The sequence below is a fragment of the Labrus bergylta genome, chromosome 2 (assembly GCF_963930695.1).
Source record: "Labrus bergylta chromosome 2, fLabBer1.1, whole genome shotgun sequence".
NCBI lineage: Eukaryota > Metazoa > Chordata > Actinopteri > Labriformes > Labridae > Labrus > Labrus bergylta.
Window position 1 is genome coordinate 33,669,540 of NC_089196.1, and position 19,947 is coordinate 33,689,486.

The following is a 19,947-nucleotide window of genomic DNA, read 5'->3' on the forward strand; positions in this document are numbered from 1 at the left end:
CGCCAGCGTCCTCGCTCAACCGGAACTTTTATAACATCCCAATCATCCTTTTATGGGCAATCAACACACTGAGCAATTACAACATGTGTGCTATATGAAGACCATTTCCTAGAAGTTTCCTGGACAGACAACTGGTCTCTTAACAGGAAAGAGTGTGTGTGTGTGTGTGTGTGTGTGTGTGTGTGTGTGTGTGTGTGTGTGTGTGTGTGTGTGTGTGTGTCTTGTGTATCAGAACATTATCTTATGACTTGGCTAAATTCAGAGGTTAGATAACTATTGGTTTGTGCCTGCTGCTGTCCAGATTGTGTTTCTGTTATGATTAAACCTTTCAAACTACAACAGGATGAGGGCTGGAAGTAACACAAAGTGATGATAAAAGTGAGGGTGATGGAAACTCATGAGAGTTTAAATATGAAATAAAAAATGTAAACTGAAATAAAAGTGATAATCCAGTGAATAGAAAATCACCATTCATCACATCCAACAGAAATGTATATTTTACAACATGCACTTTTTGTGACATTTCACATTTTGATGTTGGCTGCTGGCCGGCTGCTCGTAGTCGAGCTCGTGGAGCTCATCAACTTTAAAAACAGCAGAAATCATTTTTGATTTGACGTTCATTTTCATAAACATGTAAATATGCAGAGTCTCCAACATCAAGTTCTCTCCTCAAAAACATCCAGACGTGAATTCAGTGATGAAATAGAAACAGAATATCTTTAGAGACATAAGCTAGCTCTCCTCCTCGTCTTCTGGCTGTGCAGACAGTAAGGCACACAGCAAAGTCCACGATCACCATAGTACAGGCCAGCAGGAACATCCAACAACAATACACAAGTCAGCTGCAGGCCGCCAGGTGGCCAGGTGAGGTCGGGACGGCGTGGCCTACACCTTAGACAAGCAGAGAAAAACTCACAAGGACTGAGTTGTCATCTGTCTCTTCAGATTTCGATCTGTTCATCCAGTCCAGTTAAATTTACATTAAAACAAAAACATGTATGTTGTAGAGCCTAGATTGATGGAAAAGAAATGGTCTCCATGACTTCAGAAACACAGTTTAAAAGTAGTTAGACAGGACAAAGGGACGTGGCACACTCCTGCTGCCATCACATTGTGTGTGACAGTGAAAGTGGAAATGAGGCTCCTGTTTGTGCTGAATGTGACCTCTGAGGACAGAACAGTTGGAGACAGCAGATGGTTCATAGATTCTTTGTGCTGCACTTTGATTAGTCAGACTTTATTCACTGCATGTGTTTGTTGATTTGGATCTCCATTCTTCCTGGCTGCCATGGTAACTCCATTTGAACTTGATTAGAAGTGGATTATTACATTTCAGTGCTGTCAAACATCATTCAGTGCTGAATATGAACTGTAAGTTTGATTGACTCTCAGTAAGTAGGGGTGTAACGGTACACAAACATTTCAGTTCAGTACAGTTCTCAGTTTTGAAGCTTTGGTTTGGTACATTTTCACTACAGTAAAGGGACCTGATGCAACGCTTATAACATTTATAATTTCCCTTTTACACATTGGACTAAGTGCAGCATCGACAGTTCAGACTTGTACACCTGCTCAGGTTACTTTTTAAAAACATTTTAAATTAAACATTGTAAAAAAAACATAAAATAAACTTATGCTGCTTCCTTCAACCAAAAGAGTCTCCAATAAATAAAAGATATGAATGAAATAAAGTTTTTGAATGCTCTTTGAGCACATAATAAACCTAATCACATCTGGGACAGTGTAGTTTCAGAACTATTAATATTTCCCTCTGTCGATATAAGAACTTCAATGGCATTTTTTTTGGCTTTGGCCCGTTTAGAATTACTAGCAAAAGGCTGTCTGTTTTTTCCTAGTTGCAGTGATGTTTACGTTCACGTGGTGCCTTTTCAAGTGCTTTAATAAGTTGGACGTGTTGCCTGTGACGTACCCGATGTCCGCTGAACAACAACGGCACACTACTCTCGTCTTGTCAACGTCTCTTTGTCCATTATTGTGGGAATGGGGAGGGAGGTGTTCATTCTATCATGCTGCAGGTCAGTGACGTGCGGCGAGGTTCGTGGCTGGTGAGGCACTGACTTTTTCAGAGTCAGATTTACAAATATATGAACCCATTTATAGAGTAGCTTAAATTCACCATTCAATTGGCAGCTTGCACATTGACTACTGGTTGTGTTTCATATCTCATATCAGCATTATTTACACACACATAGAGGGAAGGTGCATATTTGGCAAAGGAACAACGTTACATTTATAGCGCCTCAGAAATGTTTTTTCCATTGCAATTCCACAATTCATACTCATTCAATAAAAATAAAAGTAGGCATATACTGCGGTGTATTCATGGTCTTACCTTTACTTGTAAACAAAGTCCTTTCACCTATCCCTCTGGACTAAAATATCCGTTTATATAAAAAAATCTGCATAGAAGAGGAGCAACCATCAAACCAAGCATAAACTCTTGGTCTTATGAGCCTCACGCAACCTGACGCACGCCCCCTTCAGGTGAAGCAGCTGCCTCACCTCATGCTTTTTCAGTGCGGTTTTATGTCAAATTAGACTAAATATGTTAAAAACATGTGAAATACATTACTTATTCTATGGAAAGTGAAGACGGATAATAGAAGTGTCTACAAACATTACATTGGTGACAAACAGTAAGAAAGCAAAAGGCATACGCTCGACCCAGTTTGTGAGGGATTGCGCAATCTGGGATGAGGCACAACTCGTCGCTGCCTCACCTCGCATCGGAGCCGGAAATATGCAAATTCAGAGATTTTGATCATGAAAATTATTGAACATTTTTGGAATCGTACAGAAATAACATTTATAACACAGATCAGTAGAAAAATATTAATATTTATTTGATTTAATGATTATTTGTTTTTTACTTTTGATGATGACGAGCCTCACCTGCCTCCCCTGACAGCACGTCTCTGCTGCAGGTTATTCTCCCACACAGACGCGTCTCCCCCTCCCCTTTTGCTCTTAGTTTGAGCGGGATCATCGCTGAAAATTAAAACAAAACTTAAGAGTAAGTCTGTAAAAAGAACTCCATCCCGGTTATATGCAACTGTCCAGACCAACAGGACTCGAGGAACTACTAATCTGCACAGTTTGCACAGTTTATGTTTGAACTTTTTTACAAGTTATTAACTAAAAGCTGTGTCCCATACCAACAGCTGCAGCCTTCCTCCACCCTGAGGTGTGCTTCTGCTTTGCGGTCCGTGTGGGAACACAGATTAAATCACTTTTGTTCTGCACGTACTCGGATCAGTTTTGTACTGAAACGGTCCGGTCCGAGTACGTGTACCTTTACACCCCTATCAGTAAGTGTCAGTAAAGTTGTTGATGAATGAACAGATGATAACCTGCAGCTGTGTTGTGTCTCGTTCTCTCCATCAGACGCCTGTGAGCTGGAACTGGACACAAACACAGTGAGCAGAAACCTGAAACTGTCTGACAACAACAGGAAGGTGACACGTGTGGAGGAGCTTCAGTCATATCCTGATCATCCAGACAGATTTGATTCCTGGCCTCAGCTGCTGTGTAGGACTGGTCTGACTGGTCGCTGTTACTGGGAGGTCGAGTGGAGAGGAAAGGTTGATGTATCAGTGAGTTACAGAGGAATCAGAAGCAGAGGAGGCATGAATGAATGTTGGTTTGGATTTAATGATCAGTCCTGGAGTCTGATCTGCTCTGATGGAGGTTACTCTGTCAGGCACAATAACATAAGAACAGAGATCTCCTCCTCCTCCTCCTCCTCCTCCTCCTCCTCCTCCTCCTCCTCCTCTGTCTCTAACAGAGTAGCAGTGTATGTGGACTGTCCTGCTGGCTCTCTGTCCTTCTACAGAGTCTCCTCTGACACACTGATCCACCTCCACACCTTCAACACCACATTCACTGAACCTCTCTATCCTGGGTTTATGTTCTGGTTTCCTGGTTCTTCAGTGTCTCTGTGTCGTCTGTCGGTCTGAGAAACACTGCTGACTGAAGATCAGCTGACTCTGTTCACTCTGTCCAGCTGGTCTGTTTCATGGTTGGGGGGTGTGATAATGGGGGGTGGGGGTGGTAATGGGGGTTAAATGTTCTACATTACAGAAAAACAATGGACCCCCTTCTTTAATGTCTGTATTGTTCTGATCTCACCAATAAAAAACAAGTGACAATTAAACAATTAAAGTCCTCCTCCTGCTGTCTTGATATTGGCAGCAGGAGGAGGAGTCATGGCTCCAGATCTGTTACAAATGGTAAACTTGTCTCTCAGGTGTCTTCCCACAGGCCCTGAAAACAGCAGTCATCAAGCCACTACTAGAAAAGAACAATCTAGACAATCATGAATAATTACAGGCCTATATCAAATCTTCCTCTGTGAGGTCAAATGATAGACAAAGCTGTGTTTCAGAAGTTAAATAACTTCTTGATGCAGCACTGAGACAGCTCTGGTTAAAGAGTTTCATGACATCTGTTTAAACACAGACAGAACCTCAGTCTAAGTTCTTCTTGGGTAACACTTTATATGAAGGTCCTTGAAATAAGCTGTTATTACCATCAAATCTGCTGTATAAGACACACTTTAAACCCTCAGGCATCAGTTTAATTTACTACCCTCTTCAGTCATTAAGGACAAAAATGTCCACTTCCAAAAATCTGCTATAAAAATAGAACAGATTATAACAAATATTTCGTGGCTGGGGGATTGTTTTTTAAATCAGTCTTGGATATGTCAAAGATTATACAAAATATTTACTTTGATGCATTATTAGTTTTTGTGTAGCATCAGATTTAAAATGTACTACCCTCTTGAGTCATTAAGGACAAAAATGTTCACTTCCAAAAACTGTTATAAAAATAGTACAGATTAATTTTTTTAGGTGAAATCTTTTGATCAACTTCAGTCCTGATCAAAACGATCAAATATTACTTTATTGGTATCATTCAAAAGTCTCGGAAGCCAAATTGCTGATACTGCTTGATTTATTTCTATTTTTGGTACTTTCTCTCTGGATGTATATTGTTTTATTACGGCTCCCTTGAGTAGCCACAAAAAATAAAAACAAGTCCACAGAGGCTAGCTTATGTAGATATAAGGTTTAAACTGTAATCTAAGAAATCAGAAGAATGTTGTACGCTGTATATGTACTTATGTCTTGATTATTTGTAATTGTAATGACAATGTACTATGGCACATCAACAAGAAAATTAAAAAATATATGTATATATATAAATAAAATAAGACATACTGCAAGAAGCTTATTGGATGTGATTCTCAAGCCATTTGAAAAACGGTCCAAGAAACTCACAAAATGAAGAGAGCTAAATCAGTCAGACAGTTTCTCCTCAGGGATGATGTCAGCAGAACGACTACAGGCAAGAGGGACACAATAACTAAAGAGACAGAGGAGGCTACTGTCTGATACTTTACTTACTCTCCACAAGTAATATGTGTCAGAGCACCAACACATTTCCTATGCCTTCCTCTGTGGTCAGAGACCATTTTGGGTTGTTCCACCAAAAGAGAGAGACGTGCCAATGTAAGACACGTGAAATTTGTAGTACATGGCAAATATAATCTACAAGCTGGGTATTGTAAACTGAAGAAGCAGAGAAGAAATGTCTGACAGCACTGTCTGCAGCAGCCCAAAGGCATGTGTCTGTATATCCCTTGAACAGGTCTTCATGTAAGGTGGTGACCCTGCCCCAGGGATGTCAGGAGAAGGTGGAAATCTCAAAGTGGAGAGACTAAAGTGAGTACAATCATCGTTAAAAAAGATGTTCCAATGCCAGAGGATGAGCATGTGGTACAATTCCAAAACAGGCTTTTTAACTTCAAGAGGCACCTTTTGAATATTCCTGAACCTCACTGCTAAAGATGCCCTGATCCACACAGATTTCAGTGAAAGTTGTTCTTGTAAATACTACAATGAAATCCAGTCAGTCCACTTTTGGAGGGTCACATCAGCAGGTGACCCTCCACACAGGTGTGCTTTATCTGGCCCTTCTGCACCATAGACTGTAAAAATAATCGACGGGACAAGGTCCCCGGTCTAGTGAAGCATTTATTTTTAGAGCTCCCCCTACTGACTGGCTGCAGTATAGGTCATAAGCCCCGCCTCCTCAGTGATAACAGATGGGATGTGGGTCAAACTGTAAAGTTAAAATACTCGTCACATAATTTATTTCCAAACCTAAACTCTGCTGTGATCATTAGTTATTATCACCCTACATTGTGTTCAAGTGCTCATTTTTCTGTGAACTTTGTTTTAAATAAGTTATTTGAGATTGAAAAGCAGGATTTTACGTCATATTTGACGATGATTGACAGCCGCCGATCTTGCGTAGCTCTCTTTGTGAATAACAAAAGTTACGTAGTGAAGGAAAGCCGAGACGCCGTTGAATTTTTCCGTTCAGTGTTTTCGTCTTTTTTGAGCTGGTAAAATGAGTTGTTCTGCAGTAAACTGTTCTAACCGACCTGTGGGAGATAAGGGATCTTTGCAGATTTTTCGGTAAGTAAAAAAGTGATTTATGTGTCATTGGTTAAAGTCGTTATCTAGCTAGCTAACACATAAGCAGTCTAAGGTTAGCTGAAATGTTGTAAAGCTAGGTTACTTATCCGGCAAGATTTATCTTTTGATTTTATTTTATTAAATGAGCAAACCTAATAACTGACATGCTATGTTTCTTGATATTGTTATATCGTTATTGTGATTTAAATTGTATTTAACACCAAGAATCGTAATATAAAATCCGCTCATAGATGCGGTTCATTGACTGTACAGTTATTTTACAGCAAAAATAAAAAAGTCTGGTAAAGTCTCAAAAAAGTATGTAGGGCAAAAACAAAGTCACATAATTGTAATCTGGCCTGCATCATTACTAATGTGTACATGTTTACAGTCTGAGTGATAAGTGGACTATACCGAGAGGAACAGGTTTTACTTTCACCGTGCAGGCTGAAATTCATAGGACTATATACGAGGGGAGAATATTTCTCTATGTATCCAGATAAAACTAAAGGTAAGATGTGATTTAATATAACTGTTACTGATTTAAGATCCAGATAAAACTAAAGGTAAGATGTGATTTAATATAACTGTTACTGATTTAAGATCCAGATAAAACTAAAGGTAAGATCTGATTTAATATAACTGTTACTGATTTAAGATCCAGATAAAACTAAAGGTAAGATCTGATTTAATATAACTGTTACTGATTTAAGATCCAGATAAAACTAAAGGTAAGATGTGATTTAATATAACTGTTACTGATTTAAGATCCAGATAAAACTAAAGGTAAGATGTGATTTAATATAACTGTTACTGATTTAAGAGACTAACCGAAACGTGAACACAAACATCAACAACCTGCGATGGTGTAATGTAGTATTAACTGAGCATCATGCTGCTTAAACTGATAAATGTTCTGCATTGTCTTCCACACACGACCAATTCAACAGTCACAAGTTGATCATATTGTAAATTTAATGACGCTCATTGAGAAATTGTTCTAAAAATTGACAAAACCTGACAAACATTGCGGTGATTGTGACTGTGTCTGTATTTAACACCTTTGAAAGGAAGGTGTTAATGCAGGAGACCAGTGTTACACACAACATGCTGCTGTTATGTGAGTTAGGAGGAGACAATAAAAGAAGACATAAAGATCGTGTTTTCCCCCACACATGTTAATATGTTTTAAATGTCATGCATTTATTTTTGATTTCGCTTCAATAATCGTTAACAAAGAGAAACACCAGGATTAAACTACAGGCTGTTGTTGCCTTTTTATAGCCAAAGAAAACTGAATATTCACAGCCTCTGCATTCAAAAGAATTTCAACATGGACATTTATGTCGTCCTATTTCCCTCTTCTCACCAACATTATATTTTAAACTGGGATTTCCTTTTTCTCAGGTTGTGCGTCTCTCCCCCAGCTCGCCCCCTCCGGTGAGCTCCTCTCCATAATGCGCTCGTCTCCTCCCTCTAAAGCTGCTGATACTCTGTAGGACGCTTTGATTGGGGCACCTCACCAATAAAATACTATTTTATATTTTATAAGCAGTTTGCCACCACACTGTACTTTTACTCTCCAAAGACATATGAGTATGTGCGTGACAACTTTAACAAAGCTTTAACACACAGTCACACCATCCACACAGCTGATCCAGGATTTACTGTAGCATCTTCTACAGCACTGAAAGGTCATGTACAGGCAAACAGAGAGAAGGGAAAAGAAACAATCTGTGCTCTCAAATAACAAAGCAGTCTCAAATCTTTTTAAGGAATTACAGCTAAAAAGATTCTACTTTGCATACAGTACATCCTCTGATAAATAAAGTGAAGTACTTTGATTGTATTTCTGTGGTGTTCCTGTAGGTGACCATGATGCAGCCAGACTGAAGCAGCAGCTTGTGAAGGTGGACGCCATCATCTTGTCTTTGCAGTGCTGATTCTGAAGAGAACACCTTCACAGAGGACTCAAAGGTAAAATGATCTCTCATATGATTGGACCGTGTTATTGTAACCGCTATCGGCATCAAAGTAATTTTAGTAACAATTTATAATCCTTCTTAAGATGTGAGGAAGACTAGCAGAAGATTTTAACAGCCTCTATGGTTCTGCAAGAAGTTCATGTTTAAATTGTTCTTCTTTCTGTCTTCAAGGAAATCAATGCCCAAAGGAAACAGCAGTCCAGACTCTGATTCCAGCTCCGGTGAGGTTCTGCACACAAATTGGCTTTCTGATTATATGAGAATATTTAACATTAGTTTAATTTATCAGGCTGGCCCATGTGATGACAGTTTACAATAATCTTCAATAGAAAGTGGCAGGAACACTTTTGTCTTCAAACATAAATTCATAAAGCTGATCATATTATTGAATTCATCATGTCTTATTATATATTTTGTTTTTCCTCATAAATAGTTCTCCTGTCTTAAAAACAAACTTTAGAACCTGAAGTTTAGCAGAACCTGAGGACAGATCTGATTTCAGGTCTGAAGCAGAAACATCACAGTAAAATTCATTATACTTTACATTTAACTCTGTGATTGTTTTTCTTTATTACAGAAGATGCTCTCAGATTCAGATCCATCAGCAACCCCTGACAACATGGAGGACTCGTCCCCTGACAACGTGGAGGACTCGTCCCCTGACAACATGGAGGACTCGTCCCCTGACAACGTGGAGGACTCGTCCCCTGACAACGTGGAGGACTCGTCCCCTGACAACGTGGAGGACTCGTCCCCTGACAACGTGGAGGACTCGTCCCCTGACAACATGGAGGACTCGTCCCCTGACAACATGGAGGACTCGTCCCCTGAGTGTTTCCTGTCCTCTCTCGATGGTCTTCTTCTCTTCAGTTATTAACTCTTGAAAACAGCAGCACAACATGCCAGACTGTTTGACAAGTCTGTGATTGAATAAATGGAAATGGAATCTCATATGTATCTTGCTATGCTTATTGGCTTTAAATGTTTAATATTAAATAAGTTTGAAGGCCATTTATCTCAGACGAGACCAGCTGAGCTCGTCTGTTGTCTTAGCTGTTGTTGGTCAAGAAGAAATTAATGTCAGTTCAAGGCCTTTTCAAATGTGAACTATAAACTTAACTGCTAAATGATTTTACTGTGACCAACACGTTGTTGTACTCCAGTTAATCAGAAACAGTCATATCAGATTTAAAAAAGTTTATTTAAACATTTTATGAAAAGAAATCTTCAATAAACAACCCCTGGCTTCATTAACCATGTGGAGGTAAGGGAGACCATCAGGTCAAACTGCTGGGACATAGGAGAAAGTATAAAACATAATTTGACAAAGAAATCCAAACAAAAATCAAATAAAGTAAAGAGATCCTGGATGATTGTTTGACTGTTAAAATATGATGGAAAAGCAAATCCAACACAACCCTCCAGCATCTGGCCTTTCAAACACAGGGCAACATCATGTAAAGAAAAATAAATTAAATATTGACCTGGATCTCTGTGTTTTATCTGAGGATGACTATGGTAGCCTTCTCACTGTTCACTGTCACAAAGCACCAGACTCTGTCCACCTTCTTCAGACGTCGATCAGCTCCTCTGGGTGATGGCAGAGAGGACTCTTCATCTGGGAGAGCTGCTGGTGTAAGGTCATTTCTACCACAGTGGATGAGCAGGGCATCTGGCACAGGTGATAAAAGGAGGAGGTTCCTTCAAACTAAGAGACCCCAGCCTGACCTCTGTAACAGGTGTGCAGATGAAGGTTGAAATGAGTCATTTTTAGGTTCTGTTGATTGTAAAATGTAAAAGAAAACATCACCTTTCTATTTAATATTTAGCTGGTGTATGACTCTGTGATTTTTATTTTTAGAAGACTGTATTGTTAACAAAATCTTGTTTTGACAATCCTCTTATGAAACTTAAATAAAAATCACAGGATATAAACTTTTAACAGATGATTTTAACTTAAACTTCACTTCTGTGGAAGATGTCAGACCAGCTTTTATCTCTTCTTTCCCTAAATGAAGACACAAAAAACAATTGATTTACTGTTCATTTAAATATATTAGAAAAGCAGACATGACTCACATTGCAGACTATCAGTTTCTAACAGAATACAACATATCTTACCACCTGTAGTCTACGGTCTGTGGTGCTAACCTAGCTTAAATATAGCTTAAATATAGAATGATTTCGTTAAAACCAGAGGACCCAGCAGCCCACGTATTTTCAATAATGATCAAAATAACTGGATTTTTTAAAACACTGTGTTTAAATATTAGACTCTGAATACGGCGGTTTGTTGTACTTACACATTTCTTCATCGTAGACCGGCAGAGCGCTTTCAGCGTAGCTGGGCTGCGTAAGTCATCAGGGCAGTACGCTAAGTGGGCGGGGCGTGTTACCAGGGCTCCTCCCCCCGGACCCTACTGCGCAGACTCTGGCTCCAAATGACGTCAAAATCGCAAGATGGAAGCGCCCCTAAGCGGCGTATTTTGGCTTCAAGAACGTTGAGTGGGAACAGCTACAGTGCGCGCTCACTGCTCTCACCTCGTACTCTCTCTCCTCACTCGCTCCCCCCACACACACACACACACATGCACACTGAGCCCTGAGCCTGAGCCACTGTGTGTGTGTGTGTGTGTGTGTGTGTGTGTGTGTGTGTGTGTGTGTGTGTGTGTGTGTGTGTGTGTGTGTGTGTGTGTGTGTGTGTGTGTGTGTGGGGCAAACATTGTATCATGTTGTGGCTGATAACAGCGTGAAGCAGTGAGTGGGCGTGTCTTGCCCCCCCCCCCCTCCTTCTCTAAGTTGATACATTGACATTCTAAATGCATTTTTTTAAATTCCAGGGTAGAGCAGTACAACTGAAAATATGAGGTTTAGTTACCCTGTTTCATGACATCTGTTTAAACACAGACAGAACCTCAGTCTAAGTTCTTCTTGGGTAACACTTTATATGAAGGTCCTTGAAATAAGCTGTTATTACCCTCAAATCTGCTGTATAAGACACACTTTAAACCCTCAGGCATCAGTTTAATTTACTACCCTCTTCAGTCATTAAGGACAAAAATGTCCACTTCCAAAAATCTGCGATAAAAATAGAACAGATTACTTTTTTTTTTGCTTCTTTCTGCATAAATCTCTTAAACAACTTCAGCCCTGCTCAAAACTACCAAACATTCAATCATTTTGAGGATTTTAAGCCTTTAGATGCCAATTTCATTACTTGATCACTGTTGTTATTTATAAAAAAAGAGTTATTTTCCATATAACAAATATTTGGTGGCTGGGGATTTTTTTTAAATCAGTCTTGGATATGTCAAAGATTATACAAAATATTGACTTTGATGCATTATTAGTTTTTGTGTAGCATCAGATTTAAAATGTACTACCCTCTTGAGTCATTAAGGACAAAAATGTTCACTTCCAAAAACTGCTATAAAAATAGTACAGATTAATTTTTTTTCTGCTTTTTTGGGTTAAATCTTTTGATCAACTTCAAAACGATCAAATATTGAATAATTATCAGGATTTTTGACTCTTTAGATGCCAGTTTGATTACATGATGATAATATTTTTAATGAAAAAACACACAAAAAAAAAGTTATTTTCCATATAACAAATGTTTGGTGTCTGGGGGATTTTTTTTAATCAGTCTTTGTTTTGTTAAAATCTAAGGACAAACAGAAAATTTAAATATTAATATGCTTTTATTTACTTTGTGTTTAAAGGTTAATCAGCTTTATTATTACTTATCAGGTTATCTCTGTTGTCAGCCTTTATTTAAAGTTTGTATTGAACACTGGAGAGCAGCACTGAGCAGGTCAGGAAATCAGGTAACCTTTGTGAGCCAGGTGTGTAAACCTGCTGAGTGGCTCTAACTGACAGACAGGAGTGTCAGCGGTGTGTGTGAGAGCAGGAGTGAGGTGAGAGGCTGAGACACTTTCAGGATGAATTCAATGAAAGGAAGACAGCAGAGATACCTTTGGTAAGTGTGCTGTGTTCTTTGGTAATTATCTGTTCAGAATGTTTGAATGGTGACATGTATTTAATGTAGGCTGTTTATTTCATAGTGATGCACTCTGCATTCTGGTTTTATAGTGTAGTGTTCACAGGTAACAATTAAATTAGAAGGGTAAATAATAATTAATATTGAACACATTTAACTGGTTTGTTTAAATTGTAAACAAAAGATAAAGAACTGAATAGATACTAAAATTCAGATTCATTTAATGGTGATATTAACTTAAATTCTGATTTGTGTTGTTTGGTGTTAAAATGAGAAAAAGGAAGGTAAGGATGCTAAAAGATGCATGGTTAACATTGTATAAGTGGAAAACTGCTTCCCCAGATTACTTTACAATTATAATAGGAATGTATATGTGAAGAATTTTGTTCATCGATATTTTCCTTGCTTTTCAGAACCACACACAATAAACAGTTGTAACCTCGCTGCATTAAAGTCTCCTCTTTGAACTCTTTTACTATCGTGGCCTAACCCAAACCATGTGTTCAGTCTTTTAGAATAAGGGTCTGCTTGGAGGTGAAATATTGATAAATGAAAGCAGTTACTTTTATTGAAATAAGAAAAGTTTTAAGATTGATGACGAGTCAGGTTACCGTGGGAATTGGATAGCGCCAAGACCAATCGAAGAATCATTTTCCTCTTAGCTGAAAATGTATAAAAAGCAGTGAAGCAGCAAAAAGGAAGCCAGAGAGAGAAATGATAACAGAACAAATAAACACACCATTGAAGTGTTTTTTACCATATACCATTTAGTTACACACACTGAAGGCTATAATGCATCTCTATCGTTTCTTCTAACAATATGTTGAGTAAATCCAGAATGCCAGATGACATCTACAGGTGTTATCATTCAGTTTGTGATTTTCTTTATTTTGTATTCTGACTGCAGGATTCTTATTAAGGGTTACAGGTTTTCAGTGAAATCGACATCGACCTGACCTGACTGTGGTCGCTCTGCATCAGGATCTGCTGAGCTCCTTTTCTTTACCAAAGACACTTTAGACACTCGACACAAAATAACACAAGTAGATGAAAGTCTTTCTCACTCTACATCAGTTTATTTATTACAAGGTTACACATGAGCTGTCTGAAGAACTTGTGCTACCCAACACAGAGACCTCCAAGGAAACAGAGTGACAGAAAGAAGAGAAGATATCAGGAGAGAAGAAGGATCCTTACACTGTAACTGTTTCATATAAACCCTTTCAATTCAAACGTCATAGCTGCTCCCAACTTACTGGTTCATATGTCAGTCTGACGTTTAGCATTTCTCTCCAGTGTGAACTAACATGTGTCTGGCCAGACTGTCTCTTTGGGTAAAACTTTTACTGCAAAAAGAGCAGCTGAAGGGTTTCTCTCCTGTGTGGACTAACAAGTGTGGTTGTGATAGGTGTAATTTATTTGAGTTATAAGTTATAAATAAATTCATAGAGAAATAAATATGATTTTAGTGACATAAAACAGCCAATTCTTGTAAGAAATGTCATAAAACAATTGTAGAAGTTCATTTAAGTTTAATAATTTGTAAAAGATATCAGTGTTAAAACAGATTCAGTCTGAAGGATTTAAAAAACTTTAAAGATTATTTTTTTGTTAAAAACCTTTGAAATAGACAGATATGTCTGCCAAGATTTATGAATCTGTCATCTACCTGAAATGTCTATCAAGAGATAATGCATGTGATTGATTAGTTATGCCTGCCGAGGCCGGAAGGGGGAGCTCTCAGCCGCGATGCCTCATTCTGCATGACGCTGACAGAGGAAGCATCGTGTCTTGAGTCCATTTATTCATTTTACCCTTTTTCAGGTAAAAAGATAATATATATCTGTGTTTATCTACAAAGGATGTTTCTACGGATGTTTTCGTGTTTATTGTTAGGAACTTACAGAAAGGTTGATGTTTAAAACGTTGTATTTACATTTGATGGAAGTTCAGTGAGACACTAAGCTAGGTTAGCTCCGTGTTGTATGTCGTGCACACGTCACCACACGAGGTCAGTGTTGGCATGAGCGTGTGTGTAGGTCTGGATGTGTGTGCATATTAAGATTATTAAGAATCTGAAAGTGTTTATAAGAATAGTCATGGTTGAGAATATTCATGTTTAATCGTGTCAGTGAGCATATATTTTTTTTTTTGTTAGGAAGAAATTGTTCAACAGAAGAATGAGAAATTAAAGAAAGAAATATGAAGCAAAGTGATAAACAGGATATTTTTGTTTGTATTTTCAACACAGTTGATAATTTTATTTCATTGTACTTACCTGTTATGTTTCATATTTGCCTGTGAAAAGAAATGTTAAAAGAAAGCACCATTGTGACTATGTGGATCATTTTGAAAAAGATAAATTAAATCATTCTGCATGACGCTGACAGAGGAAGCATCGTGTCTTGAGTCCATTTATTCATTTTATCCTTTTTCAGGGCACAGCATGGTCAGATTTCCTCTTTGGGTAAAACTTTTACTGCAAACAGAGCAGCTGAAGGCTTTCTCTCCTGTGTGAACTAACATGTGTAACTTCAGACCCCCCTTTTGTCTAAATTGTTTTCCACACTGAGAGCAGCTGAAGGGTTTTTCTCCAGTATGAATCATCATGTGTCTGGTCAAATTTCCTTTTGCGTTAAATCTTTTACCGCACTCCGAGCACCTATGTGGTCTCTTACCAGTCTGTAGTTTCTTATTTTTGAAGTTTAATTCTGAAAGATCTTCTCTTGTCTCTTGCCAATCATGACTGTCATCAGTCTTGACCTCAGTCACTGGTTGTAAACGTCTCTCTGGTTCTGCTCCTCCACAGTCCTCTCCATCATCTCCTGTTTCCATCTGTTCAGTTTGTCTCTGATGAAGCTGTGAGGACTGAGGTTTCTCTTCACCATCTTCACTTTTCACAGAGACAGGAGTGAAGGGGAACTTGGTGGTATCAGCCTCCTCCAGTTCTTGAAGCTGTTCTTCCTCCTGACTGCTCCACAGTTCCTCATGTTCTTCTTTAATGTGTTGGGGCTTAGTCCTGGAGAGCGGGCAGCCCGGGTTCAAATCCGACCTGTGGCTCCTTTCCCACAAGTCATTCCCCACTCTCTCTCTTTGGTTTCTGATTCTGTCCTACCTACCAAAAAATCTTGTTTAAAATTATTTTTATTTTTTAAACTTTGTGGTAAGTTATAATGTTTTTCTAAAAACCCATACGCAAAAAGTTCTTATCAGAAGAATGTTCATCTATAAATCATGTCTCAGGGCCCCTCCCCCCTCCAGCTGCATTACATGGACTATTCCATCATGACCTTCAGGTCTTATGATGCATTCAGGTGCTGCTCAGGTGCTCCAAGTTTCCGAGTTAGGAAGTCGTTCTTTCGACATGATTTCAGTTCAGTTGCGTTGATGCTCCAAAGAAGATCAGTGAAATGTTACTGTTACAGTTATATTTGAGCAAAAAGTTGATGGTCAATATGTGAATTGATAAAAAGTATGTTAACATTAACTAAACATATTTTCCCCCTATGTGATGACGTCAAGTCAGGAAGTCGAGCAATTCTTCTTTCTCAGTCAAGAAGGCACCGACTTCAAAATGTATTTCACATTTCTACATATATGACCCAATGTCAATACAGATTCATGTTTCAACAGGTGAAGTATCCCTTTAAAGAAATGATTGACACGGCATCACAGAGAGAGAAAAAAGAGACTAGAGCGAAAGAGATAGAAGATAGAAACTAATGAACAAGCCATATGAAGTGAAGCTTATCTAGCAGAGCAGAAAAAAGGATGTAGAGGGAGGAAAAAGAGAGCTTGATGTCCAAGCTGCCAAAAGTTAGAACTTTTTTTTACAACAGTAGGCAACCAGGCCCCGAAGTCCTGTGACGTCATGAACACAAGATTACAGATTCCTACAAGTGGAGACGATGAAATAAAGAAACACACACAGGAGACAAAGGAGATGAAGAGAAATATAGACAGAGAGGAAGAAGAGAAATACAGACAGAGAGGATGAAGAGAAATACAGACAGAGAGGAAGAAGAGAAATACAGACAGAGAGGATGAAGAGAAATACAGACAGAGAGGATGAAGAGAAATACAGAGACAGAGAGGAAGAAGAGAAATACAGACAGAGAGGAAGAAGAGAAATACAGACAGAGAGGATGAAGAGAAATACAGAGACAGAGAGGATGAAGAGAAATACAGACAGAGAGGATGAAGAGAAATACAGACAGAGAGGATGAAGAGAAATACAGACAGAGAGGATGAAGAGAAATACAGACAGAGAGGAAGAAGAGAAATACAGACAGAGAGGATGAAGAGAAATACAGACAGAGAGGAAGAAGAGAAATACAGACAGAGAGGATGAAGAGAAATACAGACAGAGAGGATGAAGAGAAATAGAAACAGAGAGGATGATGAATATCAGAGTATCAGCTGTTGCAGTGAGTCGCTGTACTTCTTTCTGTAAATGTGAAACGTCATCAGTGCATGCAGACAGGCTTTCCTTCATACCTTTTACCGTGACACTCAACGTAGACAGAGAGGATGTAATGGACTCTCTGTATTCCTTTAGCTCGGACCTGGCTGCAGTAATGTCGGCTCTAATGACTGCCATTTCACTCTCCAACACAGCCCGGACCTCAATCTTCAGAGTCTCTATCAAATCTTTGAGCAGGGAGGACAGAAGCTCACTTTGAAAAGTCTCCGTGTCCGTCGTAGATGCGGCTGCAGCTGAGGCTGCTTCTCCCCGGGGAGGTTTTTCAGTGGAGGCCGCGGTCGGAGTACGAGTTGAAGGCCTCGTGGTTAAAAGACATGTTTTTCTTCCTTTGGATGATTTAGCAGACATTTTGTTCAGTTTGTCTCAGTACAATGCAACAGGAGACTGAGTTACCTCCAAGTTTTCTTCTCAAAGTGTGTCATTAATTATACTTTAAAAAAGGTTGCTCTGCAGTGCTCTGAAATAAATCTACTCACTCCATTTCTTCTCCTTCTTGGTTTTATGGTGGTTGGCAAACAACAAACTGGTGCTTTTCTGCCACCTACTGGTCAGGAGTGTGGATCAAAATATCTATTATGTACTATTTTCTGTAAATAATAATAACCAGATAAAAATCTATTATATCTTGTCAACCAACTGAGTTTGTCCTACAGCTTCATTTTCTAAGTTATTTTGTAAGATATCTATTAAATCCAAATATACTTTAAAGGCATTATATGCAAATTTTTCACACTTAAATATAATAGAAATCAAGTATATCCTCTGAAAATAAGTGTGTGAGTCATGCCTGTCTACAATGGGTGTAACACCCGAGTCCCACTGTCTGTGATGTTTTCAGAGTCCTATCTTCAGTTTGTTTACATCGCCCGGACGGCCGGCTGACTCCTCCCCTCGTGTATAAAAGTTGTTTAATTGAGGGACTAGAGAAAAGAAGAATAACATACTGTACTCACTGCTTAACTGTGTTTCTAGATCACACTCATTTCAGGTAAATTTACATGCAGTGTGAAGATACCAGCATAATAAAGATCGCTAGCATTAGCATGCTAACACAACAATGCAGCGCGAGTTGTTTTGGTTTCATGCTGGTGCTCAAGGGCGACATCTGCTGGATCAAAAAATCACATAAAGCCTTTGATTTCTTTCAGGTTCTCCATCATCTGTCTTCTTTTTAAACTTTATTTCTGACAGTGTCTAACAACATGTTCCACTGTCTCCTCTTGTCCACAGTAGTCATATTTGTGTTTTCCTGTTTTGAACAATGTGTTATTGAATCCAGTGTGTCCAAATCTGAGTCTTGCCACCTTTTCCTTCAGTCTCTGTTTAATAATGCTCTTCACTTCTGTTCCATTAATGCTAACTATCAAATCCATTTGAGTATTTTTTTGTTGCCTCCTTCGCCACCTTGTCTGCTAATTCATTTCCTTTGAAGCTTTGTGTGCAGGTACCAATAAAAACATCATTTGACTTCTGTATAGTGTTTGTTGTCTAAATGTCTGCTGTCTGAATGACTGTAAACTGATGAGTGATGAACTTGAATCTGAACAAATGACTGATCTCAGTGTTGGTGTTGTTTTAAAAGCACCTGTACACAGTCTTAATTCCTGATATTGGATAGTATCTAGTTTTTTAAGAGTTGTGCTTGCTGCTGATCCATATACAATACAACCATAATCTAATACTGATCTTATTCATCCTGTATGCTTTCACAGCAGTCTGCCCCCCACTTACTTCCAACTAAACCCCTCACAACATTTCAAACTGTCTGAACATGCAGCCCATGTAACCCTCTCATCAAACCAGAACCCTAAAAACTTACCGTGTCTTACTCTCTCCACTTCTTGATTATACAGTTTTAGTTTGACATCGCTCCCAATTCTTTTCTTTGTGAAAAACATCGTTTTGAATGTTTTTGGGGATTGTTAGGGCCTAAAACGGCTGATTTCACCACAGCTTTTCGAAGACACACACACACACACACACACACACACACACACACACACACACACACACACACACACACACACACACACACACACACACACACACACACACACACACACACACACACACACACACACACACACACACACACACACACACACACACACACACACACACACACACACACACACACACACACACACACACACACACACACACACACACACACACACACACACACACACACACACACACACACACACACACACACACACACACACACACACACACACACACACACACACACACACACACACACACACACACACACACACACACACACACACACACACACACACACACGTCTTTGTCACATGGTAGGGCGACCAGGCCATCCACTCCAGGTACCACCCTTTCTGAAGGATGTACAGCTCTGTAAAAAAAAAAAACAGGCATCATCTTGTACTATACCTAAACAAAGGAATCACTTCAGATTAACAATCAGACAAAGTAAAGTTCCTCGAACAGACTAGACACCTCCTCCTGGGGACATGTCAGGTTTGAAGGTACTTGTGGGCAAATATCTAACACACTGTCAGGTTTTTCTATTTTCATGGGTACCACTTAACACAAAATCAGGTCCATCTTACCTTGGGGAACCACTTCATCCTTTATGGTGAACTTAAGTACTGTGGAGCTATGATACAGCATGTTATTGACTATGTGGAGCTAGCTGAAGCTTGAATAATTATACAATACATTTATTTTTAATCCTAGATAACTAAATAATGTTTAATATGGAGTTTTATTCGTCTCTTAGCCTGCTGTGACACCTGAACTGATGTAGTTCCATTATTGACGTGTCAATGTTCTGTCATTAGTTCACCATTTCTTTGGTTTGGTCAGAAAACAGTTCCCTTTTCTTTCATGTCTAAGCTTGTTTGTGGTTATTACAGAACAAATTTCCTGCATTTGTAGCAGTTAATAATTACTTTATTATGTTGTCAAATGGTGTAAATAACCTGA

At 38.9% G+C, this 19,947-nt stretch overlaps 3 protein-coding genes across 6 annotated transcripts in view; 2 read left to right on the forward strand and 1 right to left on the reverse strand.

Moving 5' to 3' along the window:
• Positions 1–19,947, reverse strand: part of LOC136181104 (NLR family CARD domain-containing protein 3-like) — a 724,139-nt gene that overhangs the window by 274,365 nt on the left and 429,827 nt on the right. The gene's annotated exons all lie outside the window — the stretch shown is intronic.
• LOC136181112 (protein NLRC3-like) overlaps positions 1–19,947 on the forward strand; it is a 693,514-nt gene that overhangs the window by 136,733 nt on the left and 536,834 nt on the right. The window lies entirely within an intron of this gene.
• LOC136181175 (serine-aspartate repeat-containing protein G-like) lies at positions 7,173–9,983 on the forward strand. Its single transcript, XM_065961738.1, has 3 exons — positions 7,173–8,486; positions 8,666–8,715; positions 9,072–9,983. Exon 3 carries the CDS (start codon positions 9,075–9,077, stop codon positions 9,369–9,371), a length of 297 nt encoding a protein of 98 aa, XP_065817810.1. The 5' UTR covers positions 7,173–8,486; positions 8,666–8,715; positions 9,072–9,074; the 3' UTR covers positions 9,372–9,983.

Bases quoted from the DNA above. Each gene is read 5' to 3' on its own strand.
- LOC136181175 (XM_065961738.1), top strand. From the start codon at position 9,075: ATGCTCTCAGATTCAGATCCATCAGCAACCCCTGACAACATGGAGGAC.